Genomic DNA, 24,954 nt, shown 5'->3' with positions numbered 1-24,954 from the left:
GTTTCCATGCCCACGGGAAATAACTGATGGAAACTCAAGATCTTGCCTATCTTCCATAGGTGTCAAGTTGATAACGAATGGAAAATTTAGGACCTGTGAAACAGCTGTGCTTCCACTCTACCAAAAGATAATCCTTGAAAACAAACACTAAGGAAACCAGATCCTATCTCTTAAACAATTGTCCTTAGGCAATGGCTATGAATGCTTTTCTTCATTGAAGAGAGCAGCTGGGATCTATAACAGAATGATCTCCTAACTTAAATGTTCAACTTGAGTGGAAACCAAGAGCTCATTTAATATAGACAGTACTTGGCAAATTCTTTATAGTTGTAAAAAAGCACTATGGACCTGACCACGTCTTAGCTACAATTGCAGATTTTACTGGCATCTTTATAAAACAAAATTTTAGTCTTTTAAAATAAAGCTTATAAGGAAGCAAGGAAGAGAAGCCACCATACACACACACACACATATATATATATATATATATGAAACAGAGAGGACTACCTGAACAACAATCTTCTCTCCTCGCTTTAAAGAGGAGTTTGTGTTCAAGGGAAATCATGTGAAGAATCCCCCTTATTCTATACCTGGACATTATCAGAGGGACATAACTTGATCAGTCAAGAACCTGCCTGGTATCTGCTGAAGAAACCATTTTGCTTAGACTCTGGTTTAGACTGCTGCACAAAACATACCGAAATTTTAACGTATGCAGACATTTAAGTATACCCATGAAGCAAGCAGCAATGCTTTCTTACAGTAATGTAAAAAGAATAATTTGGAACAGAAGGTGAACCTTTGGATATTATCACAGATTGGTTTAGGTTGGAAGGGATTTCTAGAAGTCACCTTGATCAACTCCCCTGCTCAAACAGGACCACCTACAGCCATTTGCCCATGCTGAACCACATTCAGATGGTTTTTGAATATCTCTAAGGAGGGAGTCTCCATAACCTCTCAGGGCAAACCTACTACCATCAAGTGCTTACTCCTTCATTTATAAATTCTTCCACTGGTATTTGAAGCTATCCAATTACATACAGAGATTATAAATTAAAATGCAAGATTCATTTATCCAACGTAACTTTATAATACATACATTCCCTTAGTTACATCTGCATTTGGGATAGTTTCACAAGGTATTGTGTCTGGTTAAGTCAAAGGAAAAGTAAAGTCATATAATTTGCTTCAGAAATCTAATCAAAGCAAGAAGCTTATAACTGCTTGTTAAAGATACCAATCTCTCAGAGGATAGATTAAATCACTTACATTCTTAAAATCAGCACATATTGCTACCATCCTGAAATAAGTCTAAACAGAGCTCAGTATAGCCATGTGTATCTTGGCTTTCCATCATATACTAGTGGCTCTCAAAAGGAAAGAATGTGTAGATAAAGGCAGCTTTCTCTTACTACCCATTTTCAGTTCAAAAGTATTGAAAACAATAGGACATAGAGGTTGTCTGTTACTCACCAGACTACCGAGGTGTTAACAGTTCTATGCCTTAATGCCTTAGTTATGGAGAGACCCACATGAATATACATTTATTTATTTAGCAAACACTAATAAATTGTTTAGCATATGGAAATACATTGCTTTCTAAAGTCATAGTACAAATTAAATTTAAAATCGTAGCTGAAAGGAAAAAGCTTATGTGTTGTGCATCTACATGTTATTTTCCTATAAGGCACACTGACCTGAAATCTAGGGGCTTTTTTTAATTAAAGGACTGCCATTTGTTAAATTACATCATTTTCCATGCTGATGTGCACAAACTACACAAAAGAAAGAATAACAAATTAAAAAGTGTATTATTTTGTTAGGTTAGAGACCTGCATTTTAGAAAATACTACTCTAAACAAATGCACAGTTATTCTTGAAATCCCACATTAATGTATAGGTTAAGCTACTTCTTGTCATAGTTCAGAAAACAATCCAGGAGAAAAAAAAAAAACCACACAGGAGAAACTTAACATATCTCAAAAATACTAAGGATGCAATTGTGGAATCAAGTCTCAACTTCAAAATGCAATCATCTTTGGAGCATATGTTCCAAGGATTGACATATGCAGTACCATGAAAATTCTGGTACCTTTGCCTCCCTGCACAAGGTACCACCCTGGAAGAAGGGAAAATCAACTTATTTTGAAAAAGACAGCACTGACCCCAGGACCATGTCAACTGTGCACCAACTGTGCAATTTGGCATTGCACAATGCCAAATTGTTGCTGAGCCTTACAGACATGATCTACCCAGCTGAGTCACTTACACGCCAGAAATGCAAGTCTTCCTTTTTTTTTTTTAATATAAAAGTAACAGAGAACTAAAAATTAATTGCCTAAAACCTCAGACTGACAAATAACTGATAAACATTTAATTGCACGCATTTTCATCAAGTTCTGAGATGAATCAAAAAGTAGTAAGTCAGATGTGTTAAGTGGAACATGAAGCATATTAAAATAATGTAAACCTCTGAAATAGCACTGCAATCATTCACAAAACCTCCATGCACTTAAATGGGGTAGAATCATGATAACTAAAGCCTCCCTATCAGTGAAGCTGCCTTCTTGCACTGAACGCAATTGAAAAGTACATAGACATGTCCAGAAGCTCCCTGAGCAGATAGACCGGCCTGTCCCTCACTCAGTTTCAAGCTTCTCTTTCAACAGAGAAACTTGAAGAGTCCTAGGAAAGCATAAAGAGAAACTTTGAATATGCAGTTGGAGTGTTCTGTGATGAAAGGGCTAGAATTTGACTGCATTTTAAAATCTTAAAGTTACAACCAGATGACAAAAAAGTTTCTAAAAATATTGTTTTCAAGAAAATAAAAAGATCCAGGACAGTTCTCCCAATCAGCTCTGGCAATACCAAAGTTAACTAGTGCACCTTTACAAAACACTACCAGAAAACCTGAAGAAAAAAAGAAAAAAAAAAAGCCTATTTCTCCACCCTCACAACTACATACAGAAAATTGAATTCAAAGATAAAATAAAAAAAGATCAACCCATTAACGTAAGAGGTATTGTTAAAACAGAATGTCTTTATTTGGCACAAAAAAACCTAGAAACTATTAGAGACATAGTAAGCATCATAACTGCAAAAGATAAACTCGTAGTTATGTCATTCGACAAACACCAGATCAGTTTTACAAGTGTGACTGAATACATCTTCCTGCTTCTTGAATTTTATCTGAGAATACACACATTTTCAGAATGCTACCAGGCACACTTCAGTTTCTGGCTCTTATCAAATGAACTAACACCATCTCAAATGTGTTTGCATTTTCTACTTCTTTGTTGTTGTTTGTTTGTTTTTGTGTTTTTTTTTTTTTTAGTATCAACTGCATAAAGCCAGAAAAGCATTAACAGAGGAAATTGCTCAAAAATGTGTGAAATTCATATATAAGAGAATAAGATTTTGTAATATAAAAAAAAAAAGGGAATACAACAATTGTGAAATAGATGTTTCTTTTTAGACAGATCTGGAAAAAAAAATGGTGTTTCCTAACAAATACAAGTTATCAGGCAATTCCTAAAGGCCAATACAATTCTCAGTGATGACTCTTGATTCGTTTTTCTTACCCTGAACATCTTTAAAGGATTTGCACTCTAACTAATGCATGCAGAAGTTAGAGTGAGCATGAATAAAGGTATTAATTCCAGAGATGTGGTACCCTCTGGAAGTTTGTTACCTTGTGTGGAAAATGATAGGGTTTGGGAAAATGTATGTGTAACTCTAATTTTGGCATCCTACTGATTATGTATACAGCTCTTTCCAGCCTTTCCATAATAGCGGTCTTGATTAAAGACTATTGTTCAGGAAGGGAAGCACATGCATTTCCAGATGGCATAAATACGCCGCAATGACTAAACAACATTTGATGAACACATGCAGCACTGGCAGCACACCAGAAATAAAACTGTATTCATGTTATATAAGTAGTCTGACAAACTTGAGATAAACCACACAGCTTGATTAGGATGGGTTAAACCTGCAGACACAATACCTCCCAACTTAAAAATTGTTAGTAATAAAGGTGAAAAAAAAAAAGCACAGTATGTAGGATCAATTTAAGATATCAGCTTGTTCAACAGAAGTCAAAATAACAACAAGCTTCCCTCCTACCCCCCACCCCCCTCCCATTTCTGATCAAGCATTTTAAACTGTTAATTTTTAAGAGCAGTTTTCAAGTATTTGCTTCCTGGTTAGCTTAGTCTCTTTAATTGTGTTGATGTTTATGCACAAATTCAGCTCCCCCTTCTAGGCTGATGATTCTCAAGCCCATTTCTTCTTCAAGACCTCTTACTTGCCTCAGTCCAGCTCTTGAAAGCCTAGTTTTCTGCTCAAGCTCAGCATGGCTAAAGAACACAGGTCCTTACACTCCCTCCTCCAGATGCCAACATTTATTTTCTAAGCTAACACAAATATCAGTATCATGTTGGCCACTAAGGCTGATAAAGCAGGCAACAGCTTCAACTCAGATCTCTCCCTTGACCTTCACAGTCTGGTTTCACTATTAATGGAAGCAACATCTTGCAAATATTTTCCTCCTCCAAAGAAGTGGCTTTCTTTATCATGAACAATTCAGAGAGCAAAGATGTGTATCTGTCATCCTTCCTCTTGTGCTTGGGTTTTAATTGGGGTAGTGACCCTCATTCTATGTTTGTGCTACAGTAGCTACAGAGATCCAGCATTCCGTGGTCCCAGTCCAATAGCAATAAAATAGCAGTGCATTTCCCAGATTTTTCACAAAACAAGATACTTTGTTGACGTGAACAGACTGCCTTCTTCTGTGGTAAATGCTCTACTTTATCATCTACCTGACATTCCAGCCACTAAGAAAAGAGATGCTTAAAAAAATAATTTCATGAATTCTTGAGGACCACAGTAAAAAGCAGTAAACTAGCATGGTAAATTAAATGCATTTGCAATATGGTTGAAATGTATTTAAGGGTGGTGAGGCACTGGAACAGGTTGCCCAGAGAACCTGTGGACGCCCCACCCCTGGAGGTGCCCAAGGCCAGGCTGGATGGGGCTTTGGGCAACCTGGTCTGGTGGGAGGTGTCCCTGCCCATAGCAGGGGGGTTGGAATTAGATGGTCTTCTAGGTCCCTTCCAACACAATTCATTCTATGACTCTACGATTTTATATACATTGAAGCCTTAATTAGGATTTCAGTTGTGACGGCATGTATAATGGTCTTGTCAATGCTGTTGAGCCCAAACGTTCACCCACTTACTGTTCTTTTTCTCAAAAACAATGTACTCTCCCATTTCTAATGCCACCTGAATCTGTTTTGACTTTGAAAAAAAGTCAGTGTGTAGCTGGCCAAATGCAGAGTTAACAAGCTCTGCCAACTACCCCACCTACCCCCACATACAATCTGGTGGAACTACTTCTTAATAACAAATTAAGAATGACTTTAACTTGAATAATTTGGACTCTTTATTGACATCAATCATTAAGTTGTTACAGCACTGTCTGGTTACACATACCTTTCTCTATTTTTAGGTTTTGGAGATGAACATGAAGAACACTGAATTTTTAACAACAAGGTATAAAATGAGAGAGCTTAGGATAAGTTAAGTGCATGAAAATTGCTGAAGCTATTACAAGAAACACTGTGTGCTTGCACAGAAAAAGAAGAGAAAAACTTCCTTTCTACTCAAGCAATTTCTGGTGATGCCTATGGGACAGATTCAGTTCCAGTATTTTACTCATTCTCCCTCAAGATAAATAACAGGTATACAAGCTTTATTTTTCAGAGAAAGGATGTTCTTTTTGTTGTTTTTATCTCCAGATTATATCACTGAAAAAGAAATTTTGAAATACAACTATGCCAGGTAGATAGGTAACTTAACAAACCTCATTCTAATACCTAGCACAATATCTCTGCTACCATATATTCAAATAACAGTCTTACTTGAATATACCTTTTATGAATACGTTGAAAAATATTTTCTCTCACAAGCTGCAAGGACTCTTGACAACAGAATGCCTTAGTTAATAAGTTTACAGATCTTTCAAACTAACACTAATGTACCACCAGGTTTAATATTCTTGACCTCTTTAACCAGAAAGAATTCGCTTTTGACTATTTAAAGCCGGTGAAAATATGTTTTTGCCTCCAATAACAACCAACAAAACCTTCAGCTCAATCTTTCAGAAACATAATTGGTTTGTTGTATACCAATTAGTGCATAAAAATCAGACTACATACTTCATATTTTAATAGCTTTTAATAAAAAATACTGACAGTTCACAAGCACAGAGCTTAAGTATATAAATTTTGTTCACCTATAACCCTAAAAAAATCATAAACTTGCCTAAGTACTAATTTTTTTTTTTGCGGACATGCCATGAGAACCATTTTTTGAAATACAACAGTTGTTGTCTGGACATCTCCATACTAGGACAAGCAGGGATAGGAGTGACCAGGGACAGATGCTTATTTCTGTATGTTCAAGCATGGATTTTGTTCCAGAATGCTCGCTGTAACAGCATAGGTAAACTTGCAGTCAAAGGGAACCACTGAAAAGACAGCTGTGCTGGCTTAGTGGGGGCAAGACCCAGAAGATTTAGACATGTTGCAGACAGTTCTTTTACTAGAATATCCTGAGTTGGAAGGGACCCACAAAGATCATCAAGCCCATCTCCTGGGTATACACAGGAGCATTCAAAAATCAGACTGAATGTCTGAGAGTGCTGACTTCTTGAACTCCGGCAGGCTCGGTGTTGTGCCCACTGCCCTGGGGAGCCTGTCCCAGTGCCTGACCACCTCTGGGTGCAGAACCTTTCCCTAACACCCAGCCTGACCCTCCCCTGTCCCAGCTCCATGCCGTCCCCTCGGGTCCTGTCGCTGTCCCCAGAGAGCAGAGCTCAGCGCCTGCCCCTCCGCTCCCCTCGTGAGGGAGCTGCAGGCCGCCATGAGGCCTCCCCTCGGCCTGCTCTGCTCTGGGCTGAGCAAACCCAGGGATCTTGGCTGCTCTCATCTGTCTGGCCCTCCAAACCCTTCACCATCTTCGTAGCCCTGCCTTGGACACTCTATAATAGTTTTACGTCCTCCTTATATTGCCGAGCCCAAAACTGCGCACAGTGCTCTAGGTGAGGCTGCACCAGAGCAGAGTAGAGCAGGACTATCACTTCCCTTGAGTGGCTAGCAATGCCATACCATAAACACCAAACCTCAGTACTGCCTTCTGGTAAAGTGTTCTCAGCTAGAGACAATCGTCATTATTAATATAGAATATTACCAACTCAGTTCCTATAATGTTTGGGCAGAGAGGGGTGTTTGGAGAATAATGGATGACCAGAAAGACTGACTTTACTGAAATCTTCATTGTGTAACAGACAGCCTACCTTTTCACCAGGTTCAATTATTTCCATAGTCTCCACAAATTGCACATGGAAAAGTTTTCATCTTTGATTATAATTACACAGGTGTGTATATTTGAAATATCCCTTTAGACGTTCTTCAGCTTGCTGTTCAATGTTACATGCGTTCTTGATAACATTGCTAGTTCTGAGCTATATTACAAATATTTCATTATTTCCAAGACTGACTTACAATTGAGTTGTTTGATGTATTTCAACATAAAATCTAAGTAATATTGACAAAAAGAAAAAACAAAAAACACGAGGTTGTCAATGGCTAACTTACACAATCAGTTTCTCCAGGCTGGTAGCAAGATTTCACTATTTTAACTGCTTTGCAATCCCATGAAAGCAAAAGATGATAGTAACTTCAATTTTTTATCTGTTGTCCAAGAAAACAATTAAAAAATATATCAGCTATCTCTCTGAATTATTTTAAAGAATACACATTCTGAAGATGTGCATGAATGTTCAACAGGGTTTCTGCTTAACTTAATATTTTAAAATTTTAATAATAAAGTAATACTTGTAAAGGCTTAGATAAACTCACATTTTTTCTCCAGCTATCTATTTACAGACTTCTAAATTCACCATAGTTCTGCAGACTTAGACACAGAGGGTCTTCAGTACACTGGAACTGGCGATCAATAGCTCAAGTTGATAAGTCTGTAAAAAGCTACTTTAAACGTTCATAAACATTTTTTCCTGGGAGTGATTCAGTTCAGGGAAGTGGAGATTTAGGCTAGAGTGAAAGAGCGGTATTCCAAGTGAATAGCAAAATCTATCCGTTTATTGGTTCTTGGATGGACTAGCTATGCCTAGAGTAACAAAGAAATTTCATTCTAATTAAAATTGAATAGATCCTAAACACAGCCGCAAGGCAATGGGAGTTCAGTTTGAAGTCATGAGCATCTATTTGCTATTGCCTTGTGAGTTGAATAGCAACCAACGAAGTGCACAGAGAACTTGTATGAAATGTTGCAAAAAGCTGGAAATTTCAGGAGGATGATAATTAGAGTTCTGCAATAAAACGTCTTAACTAAATGTGAATATCCCAAGCTAAACTGTAAATGCATTAAGCATCACCCAAAAACAAAGACCATGATTCATTCACTATTTTCTAATATTAAAAAAAAACATGAAAATAAGTTCAGAGTAAAGTTAACCCATAATTATCAGTTTACATATACAGTTAGATACATATATCTGTAGTGCATATATTCAGCTTGTATCTGATTATGCAAACCACTGATAAACAGCTTTTATTAAGAAAATATATAAAAACAGATATGCAATACTAAAATGAAATATTTCTATATACTGATAGAAAAAATTGCTGAAAAGCATCACTTTGCAAGTCAGAGGACCATTTCTCAACTAAGAAGCTCCCCACTAATTCCACACAGTACTTAGTATAGTAATTCTGATGAGATTTACACATCTGATTTCAACATGATGGATGCTATTTGCAAATAAGGCCATAACAGCAATTCCTGAACTGGAAAATACAGGTTACTATTGGAGAGGAGATTGCAGATACATGTAATTTTTCTTTTCCTACTAGTATCTCACTAAATATTCTTCCATCATTTTTCCCCCAAAATGTTTAAGTCACATTAAAAGATTGAAAATGATAAAAATGTTGCAACAATCGAGACAGAATGAACAATAATAGCCAGCTTTTTTGCACTATATTTTTCAGTAGCTGTGCAGCAATGAAAAACACTGGCAAGGATCTGCTACCACAAACTAGCACATGCTCCAACTATGGTCTCAACATGAATTTGTTCTATAATTCTGAGAAGTTGTAAAAGCCTGAAATTTACTTACTGCTTACATGGAATTAGATGTTAATGAAAATATCAAACCAGCACATCACTATGTCAAATCAGACCAGCACAGAGAATGTCTGAAAAGCTCAGAACTGTATCCAAACATGCATGACTTTTCATGATTAATGGACTATGGAATAAATCGTTAGTACAAAAAAAAAAACCCCACACCCATCAGGTTTCACACCTCTGCTTCAAACCACAAGATTACTACAGCTTCTAAAATACATCAGCTTAACTTTGGTAAGATGGGTTATTTATTTCACAAAAATGGGGATTTTTTTTTCCCAGGAAGATCCCAAAAAGCACATCAAGGAAAGCAGAATTTTCAGAAGAGTTATAAGAAATCAGATGTTATAAGGGAAAACGTCAAGCAATTTTAGCTCTAAATGTTGCTTCTGAATACGTTGCTTCCACAATACAGTACCAAACCTACATTTTTAAAAATCTTGGGCTTGCTCCCAGTGGCACCAAGCCTGTTAATATCTGAGTTTTTGCAAATGCTGTTAAGAGCACATTTGCACCCTGAGTCTAGTCAGTCTTACTCACACACTAGATTTTGTAGGTGACCTACTGGTTTCAACATCAACTTGACTTCCTGGCTATGCCTCTGGTGCTCTGGACTCCTGTCTGAAACAGGCTGGTGTTACTGGGCCTGGGGTACTGCAGGACTTGTCCCCACCTGTCCTGCTGTCACCCTCACCACCCAGTCTGCATCTGGAACAGCAGCTTGCCTTGTTGCTCTCTGATAGTTAGGCTCTCCTGTGCGATGTGGCAGCAAGTTCCCCAAAGCCACCTTGTTACAAACAGAGCAGCATACAAATAGGAGTTTTGTAGATCCTTCCTTCCTCTGCTTGTGGAACTCACTGCTTGAACTCAGTCTGTATACTTCTTTTTTCAGCTAATAAGAAGAGCAGGGCCACGGGAAGACAGCTTTAGGAAGCTATGTGAAAGTATTGCACAGATTCATTAGGGGTTCCACTGGCTTCCATAAAACACCAAGTTCATTTACACCATATGCAAATATATAGACCATGTGAATTCACCTAGAAATTTTCTTTCTACTTTTCCCCAGCATTAGTTTGCTTGGTTTTTCTGTAGTGTGAGCCAAAACAACAAGACTGAGATTTGTCTGATAAACTCTGTTTTGAAAAAATTGAACCAATTCCTCACTGTAATCCTAGTTAAAGGTCAAGCCTCGTCTCTCAATATTAAATTCTTAAGGTTTATTTTCACCTAGAGTTTTTCTTCACCAACTCTCATATCTATTCCTTGCTGGGTTTATATTGGTATTACTCTCATCTTTTCTGGCAGATTAAACTACTACATACATCATGGTTGGTTATACTTAAATATTTGTGTCATACTAATAACCTATAAACAGAAATCATGCACTGAGAAGACGTACTAGGACTTTTATCAACAAAATAAAAACTTGTACCTCAAAAGTATTTAAAAAATACCTTTGCCAGTGATACAACACTTGCAGAATGACATGGATTTGTGTTCTGAAAACACAAAAAAAAGCAAGCTATCATATCTTATAGTTAAGTTTTACATTCAACAAAGCAATTCAAACTAAAATCTTAGGTAAAGTGTTAAACACTTTGCAAGACCTCTGAGATTTTAAAAAAAAAAAGGATAATGAGGTGAACCTTTTTTTAGGGAAGTGTTTCCCCACAGAATGATACCACCCATGAATTCAACCATGAATGATACCACCCAAGAACTAGAAACTCACTCTTGAAATTGTATACTGTATTTACCTCTCTGGAAAATGTGTTTCCTTCTATAAGAGAACCATACACAAAAAAAATTGACAGAGAACCCATCTTCCAAAGTACTTTCCAGTTATCTTTTCACAACAGTTCTAAAGGAAAATTTGATTCACCAGAAATTTTATATCTATTTGGTTTCAAAGTTTAAATCTCAAATTAAAAACCTTCGACTTTGTCCTCGCTAATAAAAAACAAACTTACTCCTCAGACTCTCTGGCACCTAATACGCAGGAGTTAGCATTCTGTAAAATTCTGAAGTCAGACAAGGCAGTTTACAGTGATGTATCAAAATTAGATTAGTACTATTCCACCAGGAAACAGCTGACCTTGTTTTGCGTATCAGGCAATGAAATTAGGAACTTGTTTTCACTGTTCGAAGCAAACTTCTTTTTTTTTCCAGAATTACTAATATACCAAGATTTCATGAGGTAAGTAAACAAAGTTGCATGTGTTTGACCTCACAGCAACATAAAGTAAGAAAAGAACAGGAAACATAAAAAATCCCTCACTGCAAGTATACAGCTACTTTATTTCTGCACCATATTATACAATGATATTTCCAAATGTCCTTTTTCTTTATTGTAAATATTGTACATCCTGAAGAGAACTTGCTCTTTTGTTTCAAGAATATTTCTGTAACTAATTGTACAAGAGCTAATATGTGTGTTGAAATTACCTGGAAACAGTTTGTCAAAGCTTTGAGAATTCAAACATATCAATTCAATTATTTCATATTGGTAAAGGTTTTATTTCAGGGAATCAAAAATTTAACAACATGCTATTATCCTGAAATTTAGTTTTTTCCTGTGCCTTTGCAACTAGAAAGATGAATGCTTCCCCTGGAGCTGCAAAAACATTTCTAAAAAGAAATGTAGGTGGTGTGATTCTTGCCATTCTTCAGGCTCCAACTGTTGTTCATCCTTACAGAAAATATGAGACTAGAGTATTGAGTAAAGTTTTAAAACCCGGTACACAGTAATCTCTTTTCCAGAGCATCTACTGTCTTCCCTATTTTTCTTAGGAAACTGAGACTTGTCAATACCCCATGATTTAAGGATTTTCCTCCTAAAATGAAAGCATTTCGACTCAGCTGTACAAGTAAAAGCAACCACTGATGTCTACACAGAGGCTTGAAATGCACAGCAGGTATTCCAAAATGGGAAATCTGAAGGAACTGAGAGGGGATGGGAGACAGCGCAATAACATCAGGAAGAAGAAAGGACAACTGTACATTTTTTTTAATAATCAAAACATCTGTTATTTTGCTATGATAAGAACACATTATAACTTTTTAAATATATTTACACCCTTATGGCACTCCTGAAATAAGAAAATACCCCTTATAGTGCTATTTACAATAGGCCTTGAAAAAGTTAAATTACTACTTTTGTTTGATAGGATACTTCCAGTGAATTCCAAAAATCATGATGGGTAGTTAGAAATTGGAGGAGCATTCATTCATTGTAGCCTTTGATTCTTCCTTTTTCAACAATCTCTCATTTTAAAGGTATATGCTACTTTATTTTAAACATACTTCCCCCAACACTTCCCAAAACCAAGATTATAATCATAGTTAAAACAAAATATAACAGCCTAATTCTCCAGAACATTTGTCAAATATTGTATATGTATGAATGTTGGAAAAAAAATCCTTTTTTAATTTTTTTTTTTTTATTATTTTTAACCATAAGTCTACAGAAAGTGACCCTCTGCATTTAAAATGTACCTAGAAGATCTAAAGAGTTCCTAAAGGTACACATCAGGTGAAATTGGAAAAATCACATAGCACTGAAGTCTGAGATTACATAAAAGATACTTATGTTTTTATGTACAGTATATTAACATGCTGTTCCTGAACTGAGCTTCCGAGAAACTTACTCAAGTGTATGTTATTAAATCCTCAAGGACATAGATATAAATGATACAGAAGAGTCATTGCCTTTACACTGAGCTGCATTTTAATCATTTTGTCTCTCTGTACGCTTTCCTCTTTCCTTTTTAATAGAGCAGTTAGTTGAATTGCCTGGGAAACAATCTGAACTCTCAGTGACCTTTGTTATCCAAACAACATATCCTTGGTGATTTGGAGCAAAGTAACTATTCAAACCTTGAACCAAGACAGTTTGGACAGCATAAAGAGCTCTGCCAATTCTACTTCCCTCATTCAGTATGCGATAAATTTTCATTAATGTGAACTGCTCTAAGTATTTTTAAGTTGTAGTAAACTCATAATGAACTCAAGGAACTGACCATGGAAAAGCAGCCACAGGAAACTGAAGAGACAAATAACAGCATCTCTTCCATCAGCTAATTATTAAAAGTACTGTATCTAAGGTGGAATTTCTTAAGCTCGTATCCTCCCTGTTTACAAATTTACTTAAAAGGCAAGAAAAAAACAGAGCCTGTCACATTACTGTAAGAAAGAAGACTGCTAGCACTCAAATAATTGTTTATCAAAGGCTATTTAATCAATTTAATTGCCAGTACAAAAAATCTTGCCGGATTTCCATTATTTATTATATGTGGAGTGACTCGCTAAAGTACTTGGAAAGATTTACTTCCAAGTGGTCACCTACTTAGATCAAGCGCTAAATCACTAACTCTGTGATGGTGTTTGTTTAGGTGGCAGCAGTTTAGCTGGCCGAGCCTCAATGGCCCCTCTCTGTGTGTGTGGCCTACTTTGCACTGCAGCTGGCTTGACACACAAGTCCCACTGTATACCAAACCCATTGTTATTTTAATGTGACTCTTAACAGTCTACTTTGCCCTCACCACCCCAAAAACAGTTCCTAAGGGCAGAGTCTTGAATACTCTGCGGCAAAGCCACCTGTCATAAGGACGATAAATCACAAAACAAATCAGAGGTTTTAAAGGTGCAACATTTTAGGCTCGGCTACACCAGGCTGAGATGTGGCTAGGACAAGTATTTCTAAAACTTTTTCAACCACTGTTTCAAAAAGCTAAGCATTAAAGTCCTAAAATCCATATGAAATCACTTTATATTAAATTGTGATTCTTACTCTAATACTTTTAAAATACCATGCTACTATGACACTAAAAAATAAACATTGTATAGACATTTCCTCTAAATCGGGTATGAATTCTTTGTTACCTGGGGAAGTTTTCCATCCATTCAAAACCAAACAAACAAAAATCAAGACCTAGGTAGCTCCACTCATTACATACATCTTTAAAATGATTAATATATAAATAATGCTGAACATATGGCATCTCTATAAGGATTTGGAGATACAGGTTTAGTTTCACCCAACCAGAACGGTGATGGACTGTTTGCAATCATTTAAGTATCCAGTTTTGGTAGCAGACATCAGTTCCTGGGAGGAACCTACCTGTTTATCAACTAAGCAACAGGTGAAATAGATTATAAATTGTTGTATTCTGAATGACTGCTACACATATGCTGTAAATGACTCCACTGACACTTAATTATGTTGATGATAAAATCAGCACACTGGCAAAAGAATTTCACATCTGGATGCAGCTTGCCTTCTTGCACCCCTTAAGCTGTTGCACCTCTCCTTGGCCTTCATTACAGGGCTCTGGCTAACAAGTGTAATTTCAACCTTAATGATCCAGTACAAAAAAGAAGGAAGTAATTTTTAGGAGCCACAGACATGTTTTTATCTCTGAACCTATTTATGCCCACAAGCAAATAAAGGATAATTATTCTTCCCTATCAGCTAGGAAAGGAAAACCAAACCGATCCTCAAGGGCTTGCTTGTAACTTTACCTCAGTGAGATGTTTAAAATACCAACATTTATTGTTATAGTGGAGAATCATCTGTCAGTCTTACCACTGTCAAACATTCCATCTGTACAACAAAAGGCACAACAAGCTTTGCACAAACAACCTATGGCACCTGAAGAGGGGTGATAAACCCGTTTTCATGAGGCAACTTGCAGAAACCACATCCTCCACCCTATTGCTCTTCAACCTTTGTGCACAAGTGTTTGTGCGTGTGCACACATGTGTGTGCTGGGGGGGGCCGTGACATGAATATTACTTCCTTAGTGAAAGTACTCATGGCATCACAGACTGATGGAGCTCACATGTATGGCAGTCTGGGCAGGCAAGCAGGGATTCACAGGTTCTAGAAATGAAGAACACCCATTAAGTAATGTAATACATTGTACTGCCAATGCACCATAGTTACAGTGCATTACAACGCATTTTCCATTCCTTTGTCCAGTTTTAAGTGACTGATGCAATGGGGCTGCTACCACTTCCTCTGGCAAAGGCTTCAACAGTTAAACAAATTTCAACATTAGAAAATATTTCCTAATAATATGTCTAGATTTTCCTTTGCTTAATATCACTCCATTATTCTTATTTGCACTCCTCTACACCACCCAATACACTTTTGGCACTAAAATTTTAGGGAAGTACACCTTCAGCAAGCTGAAACCAAAAGTGGTTAAAATTATTTCACAACACAAGTTTAATACAGCTATAGAAAATAAATTTCAGTGTCTTGTATATTTTAGCATTCTCGAATGACTATTACCAGTCACTAGTACAAAGTCACTAACAGATATTACCCACTAGAAGACTGGAAAACATTCCTGCAAGCACACTTAAAAAATGAAACAGAACAAAACAAGCAAAAAAAAACACAAAAAAAACAAACAAAAAAAACAGAAAAGCAGAGTATTGAAAACAGAGTATTACAGATTTCAAAATTCACTAAATTCCTGAAAATTACATTAATATATATGTAAAAAAAATCCCAACTGTTAACTCTGAAACTGAAAAATATGCTCATCAAGAGAAAAATGAAATGATACTGTTAATAAAGCTAACTTTAATTCACATCAGTCAATGATTAAAGTGCTGATCTTTAAAGACCAGTAAAGTACACAGCTTTTCTAGACTTAAAATTTTAAACACTAAGTTCTGATGGAACTAGTAAACCATGAAAAATTTACTACCTACCATATGAAAACTTTTTTTTTTTTTAATTTATGACAAATCAGGTCTGTTTTACTGAGTTCCTAGTCTCTACATATAAGAAGCATGCTAGTCATATACAGGATGTATTTCAAATGTGCGGATATTTGCAAAAAAAAAGGGATGAACAGATACACCAAGATAGCGTACAGGGTTGTAGCAATATGCTTCTCCCACATGGATACAGTATGTAAAAACAAAACAAATAATTAGTTGTAGTTTATTGCTATTTGTCTGCCTTCTCAGACATTCTCTCTGTGAATTAAAAATTAGTGAACACCATACTATTATTAACTACTGCAAACTATAAATGCATCAGGAAAGTGATTTGAGATTATTCGCTTGAACTGTGGTATCTAACAATAAATGTGAATTTTCTTAACAAGGGTTCAGAATAAGAAGCAACTTGTCTTACAAGCTGCAAAAACTTACAGCAGTGTATTCTTTAAGGTGCTTGTAACATGCTCATTCCAGTTGGGATATACACATCATGGATCTATACCTCACAAACTCTTTGGCCAGTATTTACTTACATATTGTGTCTATCACCTTTTCTATAAAAAGACCAGGACACAATTCATGAAAAGCAGTCAAAATAAACAAGTTTGTGTATACAAGTATCCATATACCTCTAACAAAAGGCAAATGGATTTCCCAAGTGCATGAAGTTGATTCTTAGGCATCTGTGTAGTCATTGGGTGAAAATATTTGCAATAATAGATAGCTGCATGATCTGATGCCCATTTCATAGCCCACAAAGTACATCAAGGATTTTCACAAGGTTTTTTTTTTTTCTTAAACTAAAAAGTGCTAACCATCTTATTTAAGACTAAGCAAAACTTCCAGTATTCAAACACCTAATCAACAACATCTTCACACATACTTATCTGTAATCTCTCCCTTTGTTATATATCAAAGGGTAAAAACTATAGTGACTTAAGAATAGTAATTTTCTAATTATTCCTGATAATTGAATGGACTTTTCTCACAGTGGGGATTGGTAATAGAATGGGATAAGAGAGAAGAAGTAGGAAGTTTTAGAGAAGTATGATGTGCACTACTGTCAAAATCTGAAATTATTGCTTCCTTTCCTTTTATGTCCGCATTTTTTAGTAAAAGCACAAAGACTAACAAATCTTTCTGCATGACTGCAAGTAGTACAGCTAACAAAGGAAATGCAGTACTTTTCAACCAATAGCTCCATCACATCCTTCCCCTACCCTCCACATCCCACCCCCTGAAAAATAAGTAAAGAAGTTCCCAAGATGGGGGAAGTTTTAATTTGTGAAACCTGCCAGAAAAGATGCCCTTTAGAAAAATGGTAAGGAATAAACACGACTAAAATTCAGTGTTTAAGTTGCAGATGAGTCTCTCTAGGTGTTCTCTCCAGTAAACATACATTTAACTGAATTTCAGTCCTCTGGATGTATAAAGCCCAGCAAGATCATTTCGTAATAAGCTGTCAAGAGATATATACAGCATGAATTTTCCCCAGAGACTTCACAAAATGTTTGAAACATTCTATTATGCACATTAAAAATATTTATAATTCTGACAAAGGCTTTGACAATTTTATTTGTAGGCATTAGTTTAGTACAGGGGGAAAAAAAAGGTGTGTTCTCACCCAAGAAGTGACATTTTTTCCAAAACCATTCTTTTGACAACCAAACCTAAATGCATACATAGCAATCAGGACACTTTGTATTTTCAATTACTTTGGCCAGATTATTATTTTCCTAAATTGACATAAAGATGTTTTCATACGAATTAAGTTTCTCATAAGCCTTAATTGATGGAAACATATTAGGTGGGCCCACATATATGAAGATATTTTCCCTTAATAAAATATAGTATGTATTTCATCTGTCTGGTATTTAGAATATATTATGTGTGACACAGAGAAGAAAAACAGGATTGCTAAAATTACTGCTCTTATTTTCTAAGTAAAATTTGGTCCTAACCTTGTAATACTGTTGCAATACAGTACTTAAGCCTAGACCCTTTGTGAACAGCACTCAGCCTAGTGTGTGCACAAGAAGTGTCAAGAAGGTGGTACAGAGCCCGTAGGGCCTTGGGTAAATACACAGAAAAAGCGATAATGCAGATTGAAATACTATCACCTAATTTTTGGCACTTTACTCAAGAGCCAAATTGTGCTTGAAGTTTCCTAAACTGTATGAGCTTACAATGAAGCAACCTTTTAAGAAGCCTAACTTCACTCAACTTAATCTCTCTTTCTCCACTTGGCAAAGCAAAGCGAAGGCACTGATGTTGGCTTCTGAAGCACTTAAGTGAGTAGCTACAGATTAGGTAGTATGAATGGCCCTCAATTTACAATAAACTTTCTCATCGTTTTCAGGCTTGTATCTAATTCCCACACTGGATTCTTTATCAATTTCCAAGTTAGAGAAAAAGGCATTTCTACCCTCGCTTCAATGGAAGCATCCCAGATAAGGTAGTTCCTTTGGTTTTGGTTCCTTTTTGTTGTTGTTGTTACAAGTCAGTCTCTTAGTTTCTTAAAAGCTGAAACCTGACAAAATTAACCAAAGGAAGAGCAAGGCATGCCTCATTGGTCTGAAACAGTAACTTTTTAAACAAAGCAGGTAGGATAATCCTTAGACACTTTGCTTCTGGGAATGAATGAATGCTGATTTTTTTTCCATGGAATTACAGACACAGCCTAAATCATTCCTACTCTTCTCTATCTGCAACCTTGATTTCATTCTCTGCCCACAGTTTTCTTCCCTATAAACAGTGCTGGTGAAACTGATTCCAGAACTATGCCCTGAGCCTGAACTTGATCAGTGCATTCATCCTACCAGAGCACTGCTATTGCTCCTTAAACCCAAATTCTTTCACTGATGTGGTTGAGAAGTCAGCCATCCCAGCACAACTGAAGCAGTGACAAACCTTGGTTACAGTATAGGATTAAATTCTGGAGAAAAATAGAGTAGGTGCAAGCAGGATTTCCTTAGATTAGCTTCTTCCCCAGAAAAGCTTCAACACCAAACCACAACTTGAAACAGCCAATGGTGTCTAAAGACACAGACAATACTACTTTGTTTCATGCTTTAAGAGTCCTTTCCTCTGCAGCCAAGAAACCAACATGAAACTGCATTCCCACTTGTGATTTGATGTAGTTCTAAGCAGGAAATCATTTTAGCATTAGCTTTCAAAATATTTAAAATAATAGAAAAACTTATTTTTAAAGTATGTTTTCACATTTGAAAGTAATCTTAAGCTTTTTTTTTTTTTTAATTTATTTTCAATTTAGTATAGGCAAAAAGGAGAAAGAAACAAGCACAGTAAAAATACACTGGAGGTCAGAATTTGAATAGGGAAGCATGCTTCCCAAGTTAGGAGTTAAAAACAAAGTTACAGCTTTTGGAACTTATCAGTTTAACAATAAATTGAAGCCAAAATCTAGTCATACCCTGCTTACACACACACTCAAAAACTTAAATAAGTTTGAGAAGTAATACTCTTATTCAGTAGCATTTCAGATGCAGTACCACAGAAATAGTTCTGTTGATAGGCTTTGACAGGAACTACATGCTTGTTTCCAATTTGACCCATAGAGAAGCTCACCATATTTATTCAATCTGAAATGTGTCAGAATTCTATTTGACTTTAAAGAACCTAATAAAATATAGAAATGTATCAAGAAGGTCCTTCTCATAGTTTAACAATAATTTAACCATTTAACTGTACTTACAGAGCCATCTTTCAGATTTCTTTCATAGGAGAAGTGACACGCTGCATTTTCTTCATCTCTTGAAATAGCGAAGTTGTATTTACCAGCTGATTCTTCTCCAAGTATCAATGCTTTCTTCAGTTCTTCAACATACTTTTCTCTATTCATTTCCATGTCAGAAGCCTCCCTAGAAATTTCAGCTTCAGACACTATAACAAAGAACATTTTTAAGAAATAAATATTCATGTGTGAGCATATACATACATTTATATACGTACACAGACATGCTCACAAATGTTAAGGGACAGGCAAATATTAGTCTATTCCTTCCTTGACATGTATCAGTATGTGCCATACACTAATGAAAATGCAGCAGGAATACTGTTTTTTCCATAAGTTGTTCTATGCCTGTTTTTTCCTGTCTGAAAATGGTTTATTACCATTATTTCACAATTTCGCTTAGAGTTATTTAGAATACTAACCTTACAATAGAAAAAAAAAAGCATAATGTTCCAACTATGATTTATTGTACCCTCTTAGTTCTCTTTGAAACTGTGTAACCTAAACCCTAAAATGCAGTAGGTAGGCAACTGTCTCCTCACATACTCTTAATCTACGTTCCCAAACTTTTAACTCAACCTTAAAACAAAATAAATTGTCAATTTACAAAGGGAAGATAGACCTAGAGGCAGGTGAATCTATGCTGTACTTACTGTTTAAACACAAGGCCCATTAAATGGGGGATGTCTCTCTACTTTCTATTAGATTTGGTCTATTAAGAAAATTTTATTCCATTCTTTTGAAAACAAAGAACATTTGAATTTGCTGCGGAATAGACCAATTATAGACATACTGTCCTCAAGAACCATGATTGCCTTTCCCATCAGCTTCTGATTGTGTGTTTATTTCTTCCTAAATCTTCTTTCCATTAACCCTTAAACTGAAAATGCAGCTCAACAAGACTCATCTTCTCTCCATTGGAGTAACAAGAAACAGTTCTTAATTTTACCACCTAAGCCCTTGGTTATTTTCCTTCCTTTTTATTTCATTCTACAATTTCCTCAATACTTTTAGAGATCCATATGTTAATTTGAATAAATAACCTTTGTGTCACAGTGCAGTTTCCTGAACTGCAAAGACTCTAAATAAAAGAAATATGTCCATCATGTAATGCATACTTCACTGTACAGCCTATTGATACAGTATTTTAGATCCTTTCCTTGATTCACAGCACTGTTTCCTTCCTTTCTGACCAATCTTCCAAGGAAGACTGCTCTAGATTGTCCTTTATCCTTACTTCCTCTTAGACATTTTTAGCATTTGCCCAGCATTTGAAAGAGCAAGATATGAAAAAGGAAATTAGTTTGTAACAGCCTGAAAACAAAAACACTTCTTTCACACAACTGCAAATGACTTAAAAAAATGTACCCTACTTAAAAACCTATTAATAACATTATTTCTTCTTTATAAAAATGCCTTTGACATTAACTTCATAGTGAGGCATAAACCTGCACATATATTGAAACTGTCCTGATGGAAATAGAGCAGCATTTCAAGAAAAAATAAACCTGTTTAAATTGCCTCATTTTTCTTCTGTTTTCATCTAGACATAGTAGTTAACCTCATACTACAAAGAAAGCACTACTTATCAAATCTATCCATCATTAAAAGTACAGCAGAGGGGTAAAGGTATAACTATTTGCTGTGAAGTTATATCCTGAAATGCTTCAGGATTTCTTAATTCTGCATCTTCGGTAATTTTAATTTAGATCCAGAATCAAAGAGAGGCTGAAGTTAGGAGTGACCTCTGGAGATTGTCTAGTCCAATCTGTTCACAGTATGATCGGCTTTAGAAGCTGCTCAGGACCACATCCAGTTGCATACTGAATATCTCCAAGAACTGACACTCCTCATCTTCTCCAGGCAAGCTATTCTGGTGCTTGGTCACCACCCTATGGTAGAAAAGTTTTAATTTCTGGTATTTTAATTTGTGCCCATTGCCTCCTATGTTGTCACTGGACAACACTGAGAGGAGCCTGACTGTCACCCTTACTGCTTCCGTTCTGGTACTGATACACGTAAGATCCCCCTGAGCCTTTTCTTCTCCAGGCTGCACAGTCCCAGCTCTCTCAATTTCTACTCTAATGCAGGCTCTAGTCCTTCAGCCATCTTGATGGACTTTCACTGGATTCAATTCAGTAAGTTCAATGTTTTTCTTGTACTGGGAAGCCCAGAACTGGTCACAGCATCACATGTCTCCCCAGCGCTGAGCAGAGAGGAAGGACAACTGCCCTTGACATTTTCCCTCATTTTCCTTTTGCTGCTGATAGAAGAAGCACTAGATAAACCTGTAGAAACATTCTCCTCTCCAAAGTCATAATCCATAGGATTCTTTTAGGGAGATCCTAAAACAGGTCAAAGTCTGCTTTTCTGAACTCTAGGGTCGTGAGCCTGCCTTTTACTGTTTACTCCTTTCAGGATCCTGAACACCACCATCTAATAATCACTGCAGCCAAAGGCCACCCTCAACTTTAGAGGCCTTTCCCCCCCCACACTTTTTTTTTTGGGGGGGGGGGGGGGGGTGAGTGGGAAGGAAGAGGGGTTGGGAAGACAAAGAAGGGGATTTTTTTTTCTTTTTAAATAACATGATATACTACAGCATTACCAATTAGAAAGATCATCTATTCACAAACACATCAACTATTTGTGCACACACAAAAAAAAGAACTACTACCTTACTAATTACCTTAAGTGATTGCTGTATGTCAGTAAAACCAGATAAGGCAGGTCAGACACTAATGTACCAGTCTACTACTCTGTAAGACACAGGCTAACAGCTATGGAAAAAAGGTGGCAAAAGACAGCATACTAATGTCACCACTGCAAAGAAATGAACAGCTGACACAAGGACAAAGTACTCCCATCTGCGGAAAATCTAAGCCTGGAGATACACTCAGTTAAAGTGATAAATTAGCACCAGAATCAAAATCAGCTATACCTTAGGCAGTTTTCCCTAGGCAGATTCAAACGTGTTAGACCCTTTAAAAGCTAGAAAGCAAAAGCATGCAGGGGGAACTGAACTGCTTCGGAGTTGTTTGTAACAAATAAATATTGGAATTAGGCTCAATAAATATGAGCAAGTCGGTCTTTCTTACAGTCAGATGTGAAGTATACCACAACCATGCCAGTCCAAAGTTTGCCACAAAGTTCCCCATGTACTGTAACCACACAATGCCTGAGGTTGAGTATTCTTTCCCTCTTTTTTCTTTTTCTTTTAAAGAGAAAATTGTAAACCTGTCACACTCATAAAGTGAAGGCCTGAACATGGCATTTTACCAGATCTCCAACAATACACTAAGAACAGTACAGGAGTATTTTGGAGCATGCATTAAGAAAAAAACAGAAATAAATTAACCTCATAACCAGTATTCCTAGATTAGGAAAGATGTTTCCACCATTACATTTTAAGTTGCACTATTTATATCAGAGGTTGGGAAAAACAGGTTAGGAGGCAGTGGGGTATATTATAACTGTATATCCCTAGAGATCTGTAAATTCAAAATACGTGCTCTTCCCAAAAGAATGCTTCCTGAAATAGAAATTATATTTGTTGTTTGTTACAGCAAATGTAATAGACAACCATACATAGATGTTTTTGTATACAGCCTAATACTGATGATCTTTTGGGCACTGAAATACATAATAAAATATAAACAATTTGAATATTTAGCTTATTATCATCATTTGAAGAACACGGTATTACTTATTCTACCGTTATATTTTTCAAATTTGTTTCCGTAGTCTAACAAGATAAATTCAAGCAGAGTGAAGAGGACTGCAGCTTACTTTGTGCTAAGTTAAGGTTTAAATACCTTTATGAAAGGGAATACAAGAGAAAAGGCAGTGGGAAGGCAGAAGAGAGAAAAAAATGCAACAAAATATATTTTTTTAACCCTCACAGCATGGGCAACTCAACCATCTTTTTTTCTAATGTGAAATCCCTTCCTGATTCTTGAGGAGAGAGGAGCTAAGACAGAGGGCCACATTCTGCCAGCTGGTACTTGTCCTACAAACTGGTCTTTGAGTGAGACTCTGCTTTGTAAACGTTTAGCTCCAATGCCACATCACAGCCTCCCTACTGGTGCACCAAATATGTGTGCAGCTGGCACACGGGGACAGGAACAAGAGAGAAGCCAGCATACAGCGCTGCAAACATGGAGAGACCTACAAACAAGCCACTGTGAAGTCAAAACCAGCTGTGTATCAATCCTCACACATTAAGACTGACAGATAGGAACTTTGGAACAGGACTTGGTACCATCACATACACGTGTGGCTGCCAAAGCTGAAGCAGTAAATTTGCCCTCACCACTGCACTTGTTATCAGTTCTGCCCTACCTGATTCTAAGCCAAGCCAATCATATTCAAATTCAGGAACAAGTCTAAACTCTTTTTGGATCTAGTAGAGAAAGCATTTTGTAAATTTTTTAAAATATATTTTAAGCATGAAACAAATGTCATTAGAAAAGATTACAACAATTGCCTGCTGCATCTCGTCTTTTAAAACTGAAAGCAACACTTTTTAATGTTCATATAAAAATGATACAGTACAATTACTAACAGGTAAAAAAATAAGCCTGCAAGACAGTGAAGAATTGGGTCTACAGTGTTGGTCAACATTTACCTTGTAAGGCTAACAATCCACTACAAATAGCAAGGGCAGAGTGGGAGAGAAAGGCAAGAAATTTAACACCAAAACATTTCTGTTTTGCTTGAAGCTACAGCCACCAATCATTTCCTACTCCTTATTAACTAGCTTATTTATTTTAAAGGACACTAGACATTAAGGTAGAAAAGGCCACTAGTGTGTCATTATTTCTCTTAAAGCAGAAATAGCACGAACAGAAACGTAGTATCCCTTGCATTATGAGGGTGAGGAGAGGCAGAAAATATAAGTTGGAAATCCATGAGAATACAATTGTTTGCCTAGAACAATTATATTAACACTGAGAAAAATTAGACAAACTTTTAATAAAAACAAGAAAGCCACCAAAAAACAGACATACTAGTACATTGTAATAGAGCACTAGGATTTTTTTTCCTCTTGCTTTGCCTCTGTATTCCTTTTGCATGCTGTGTATTCCTTTCTCTTACAAAATTAGCAGAAAAACAAATCAATCTGTAGGAAAACATGAAATTTATAAATGTATATATCTGCAGTTCTTTAACACAATACCGAGTGAATATACTAGATCATACTGCATATTTGTGTGCTTCTCCTCCCCTCAAGATTTTACTTCATTT

At 36.4% G+C, this 24,954-nt stretch overlaps 1 protein-coding gene across 5 annotated transcripts in view; it reads right to left on the bottom strand.

The window, feature by feature from the left end:
• XRCC4 (X-ray repair cross complementing 4) overlaps positions 1–24,954 on the bottom strand; it is a 188,870-nt gene that overhangs the window by 144,806 nt on the left and 19,110 nt on the right. For all 5 annotated transcript variants that reach the window (XM_080574070.1, XM_080574067.1, XM_080574068.1 and 2 more), the window contains one exon: positions 19,672–19,859. In XM_080574070.1, the coding sequence (XP_080430196.1) occupies positions 19,672–19,859 (188 nt within the window). The remainder of the gene's footprint in view (positions 1–19,671; positions 19,860–24,954) is intronic.

The sequence above is a fragment of the Anser brachyrhynchus genome, assembly GCF_964034855.1.
Source record: "Anser brachyrhynchus genome assembly, chromosome: Z".
Classification (NCBI taxonomy): domain Eukaryota; kingdom Metazoa; phylum Chordata; class Aves; order Anseriformes; family Anatidae; genus Anser; species Anser brachyrhynchus.
The sequence above is the reverse complement of the archived record's forward strand: the minus strand, read 5'-3'. Positions and strand labels throughout refer to the sequence as shown.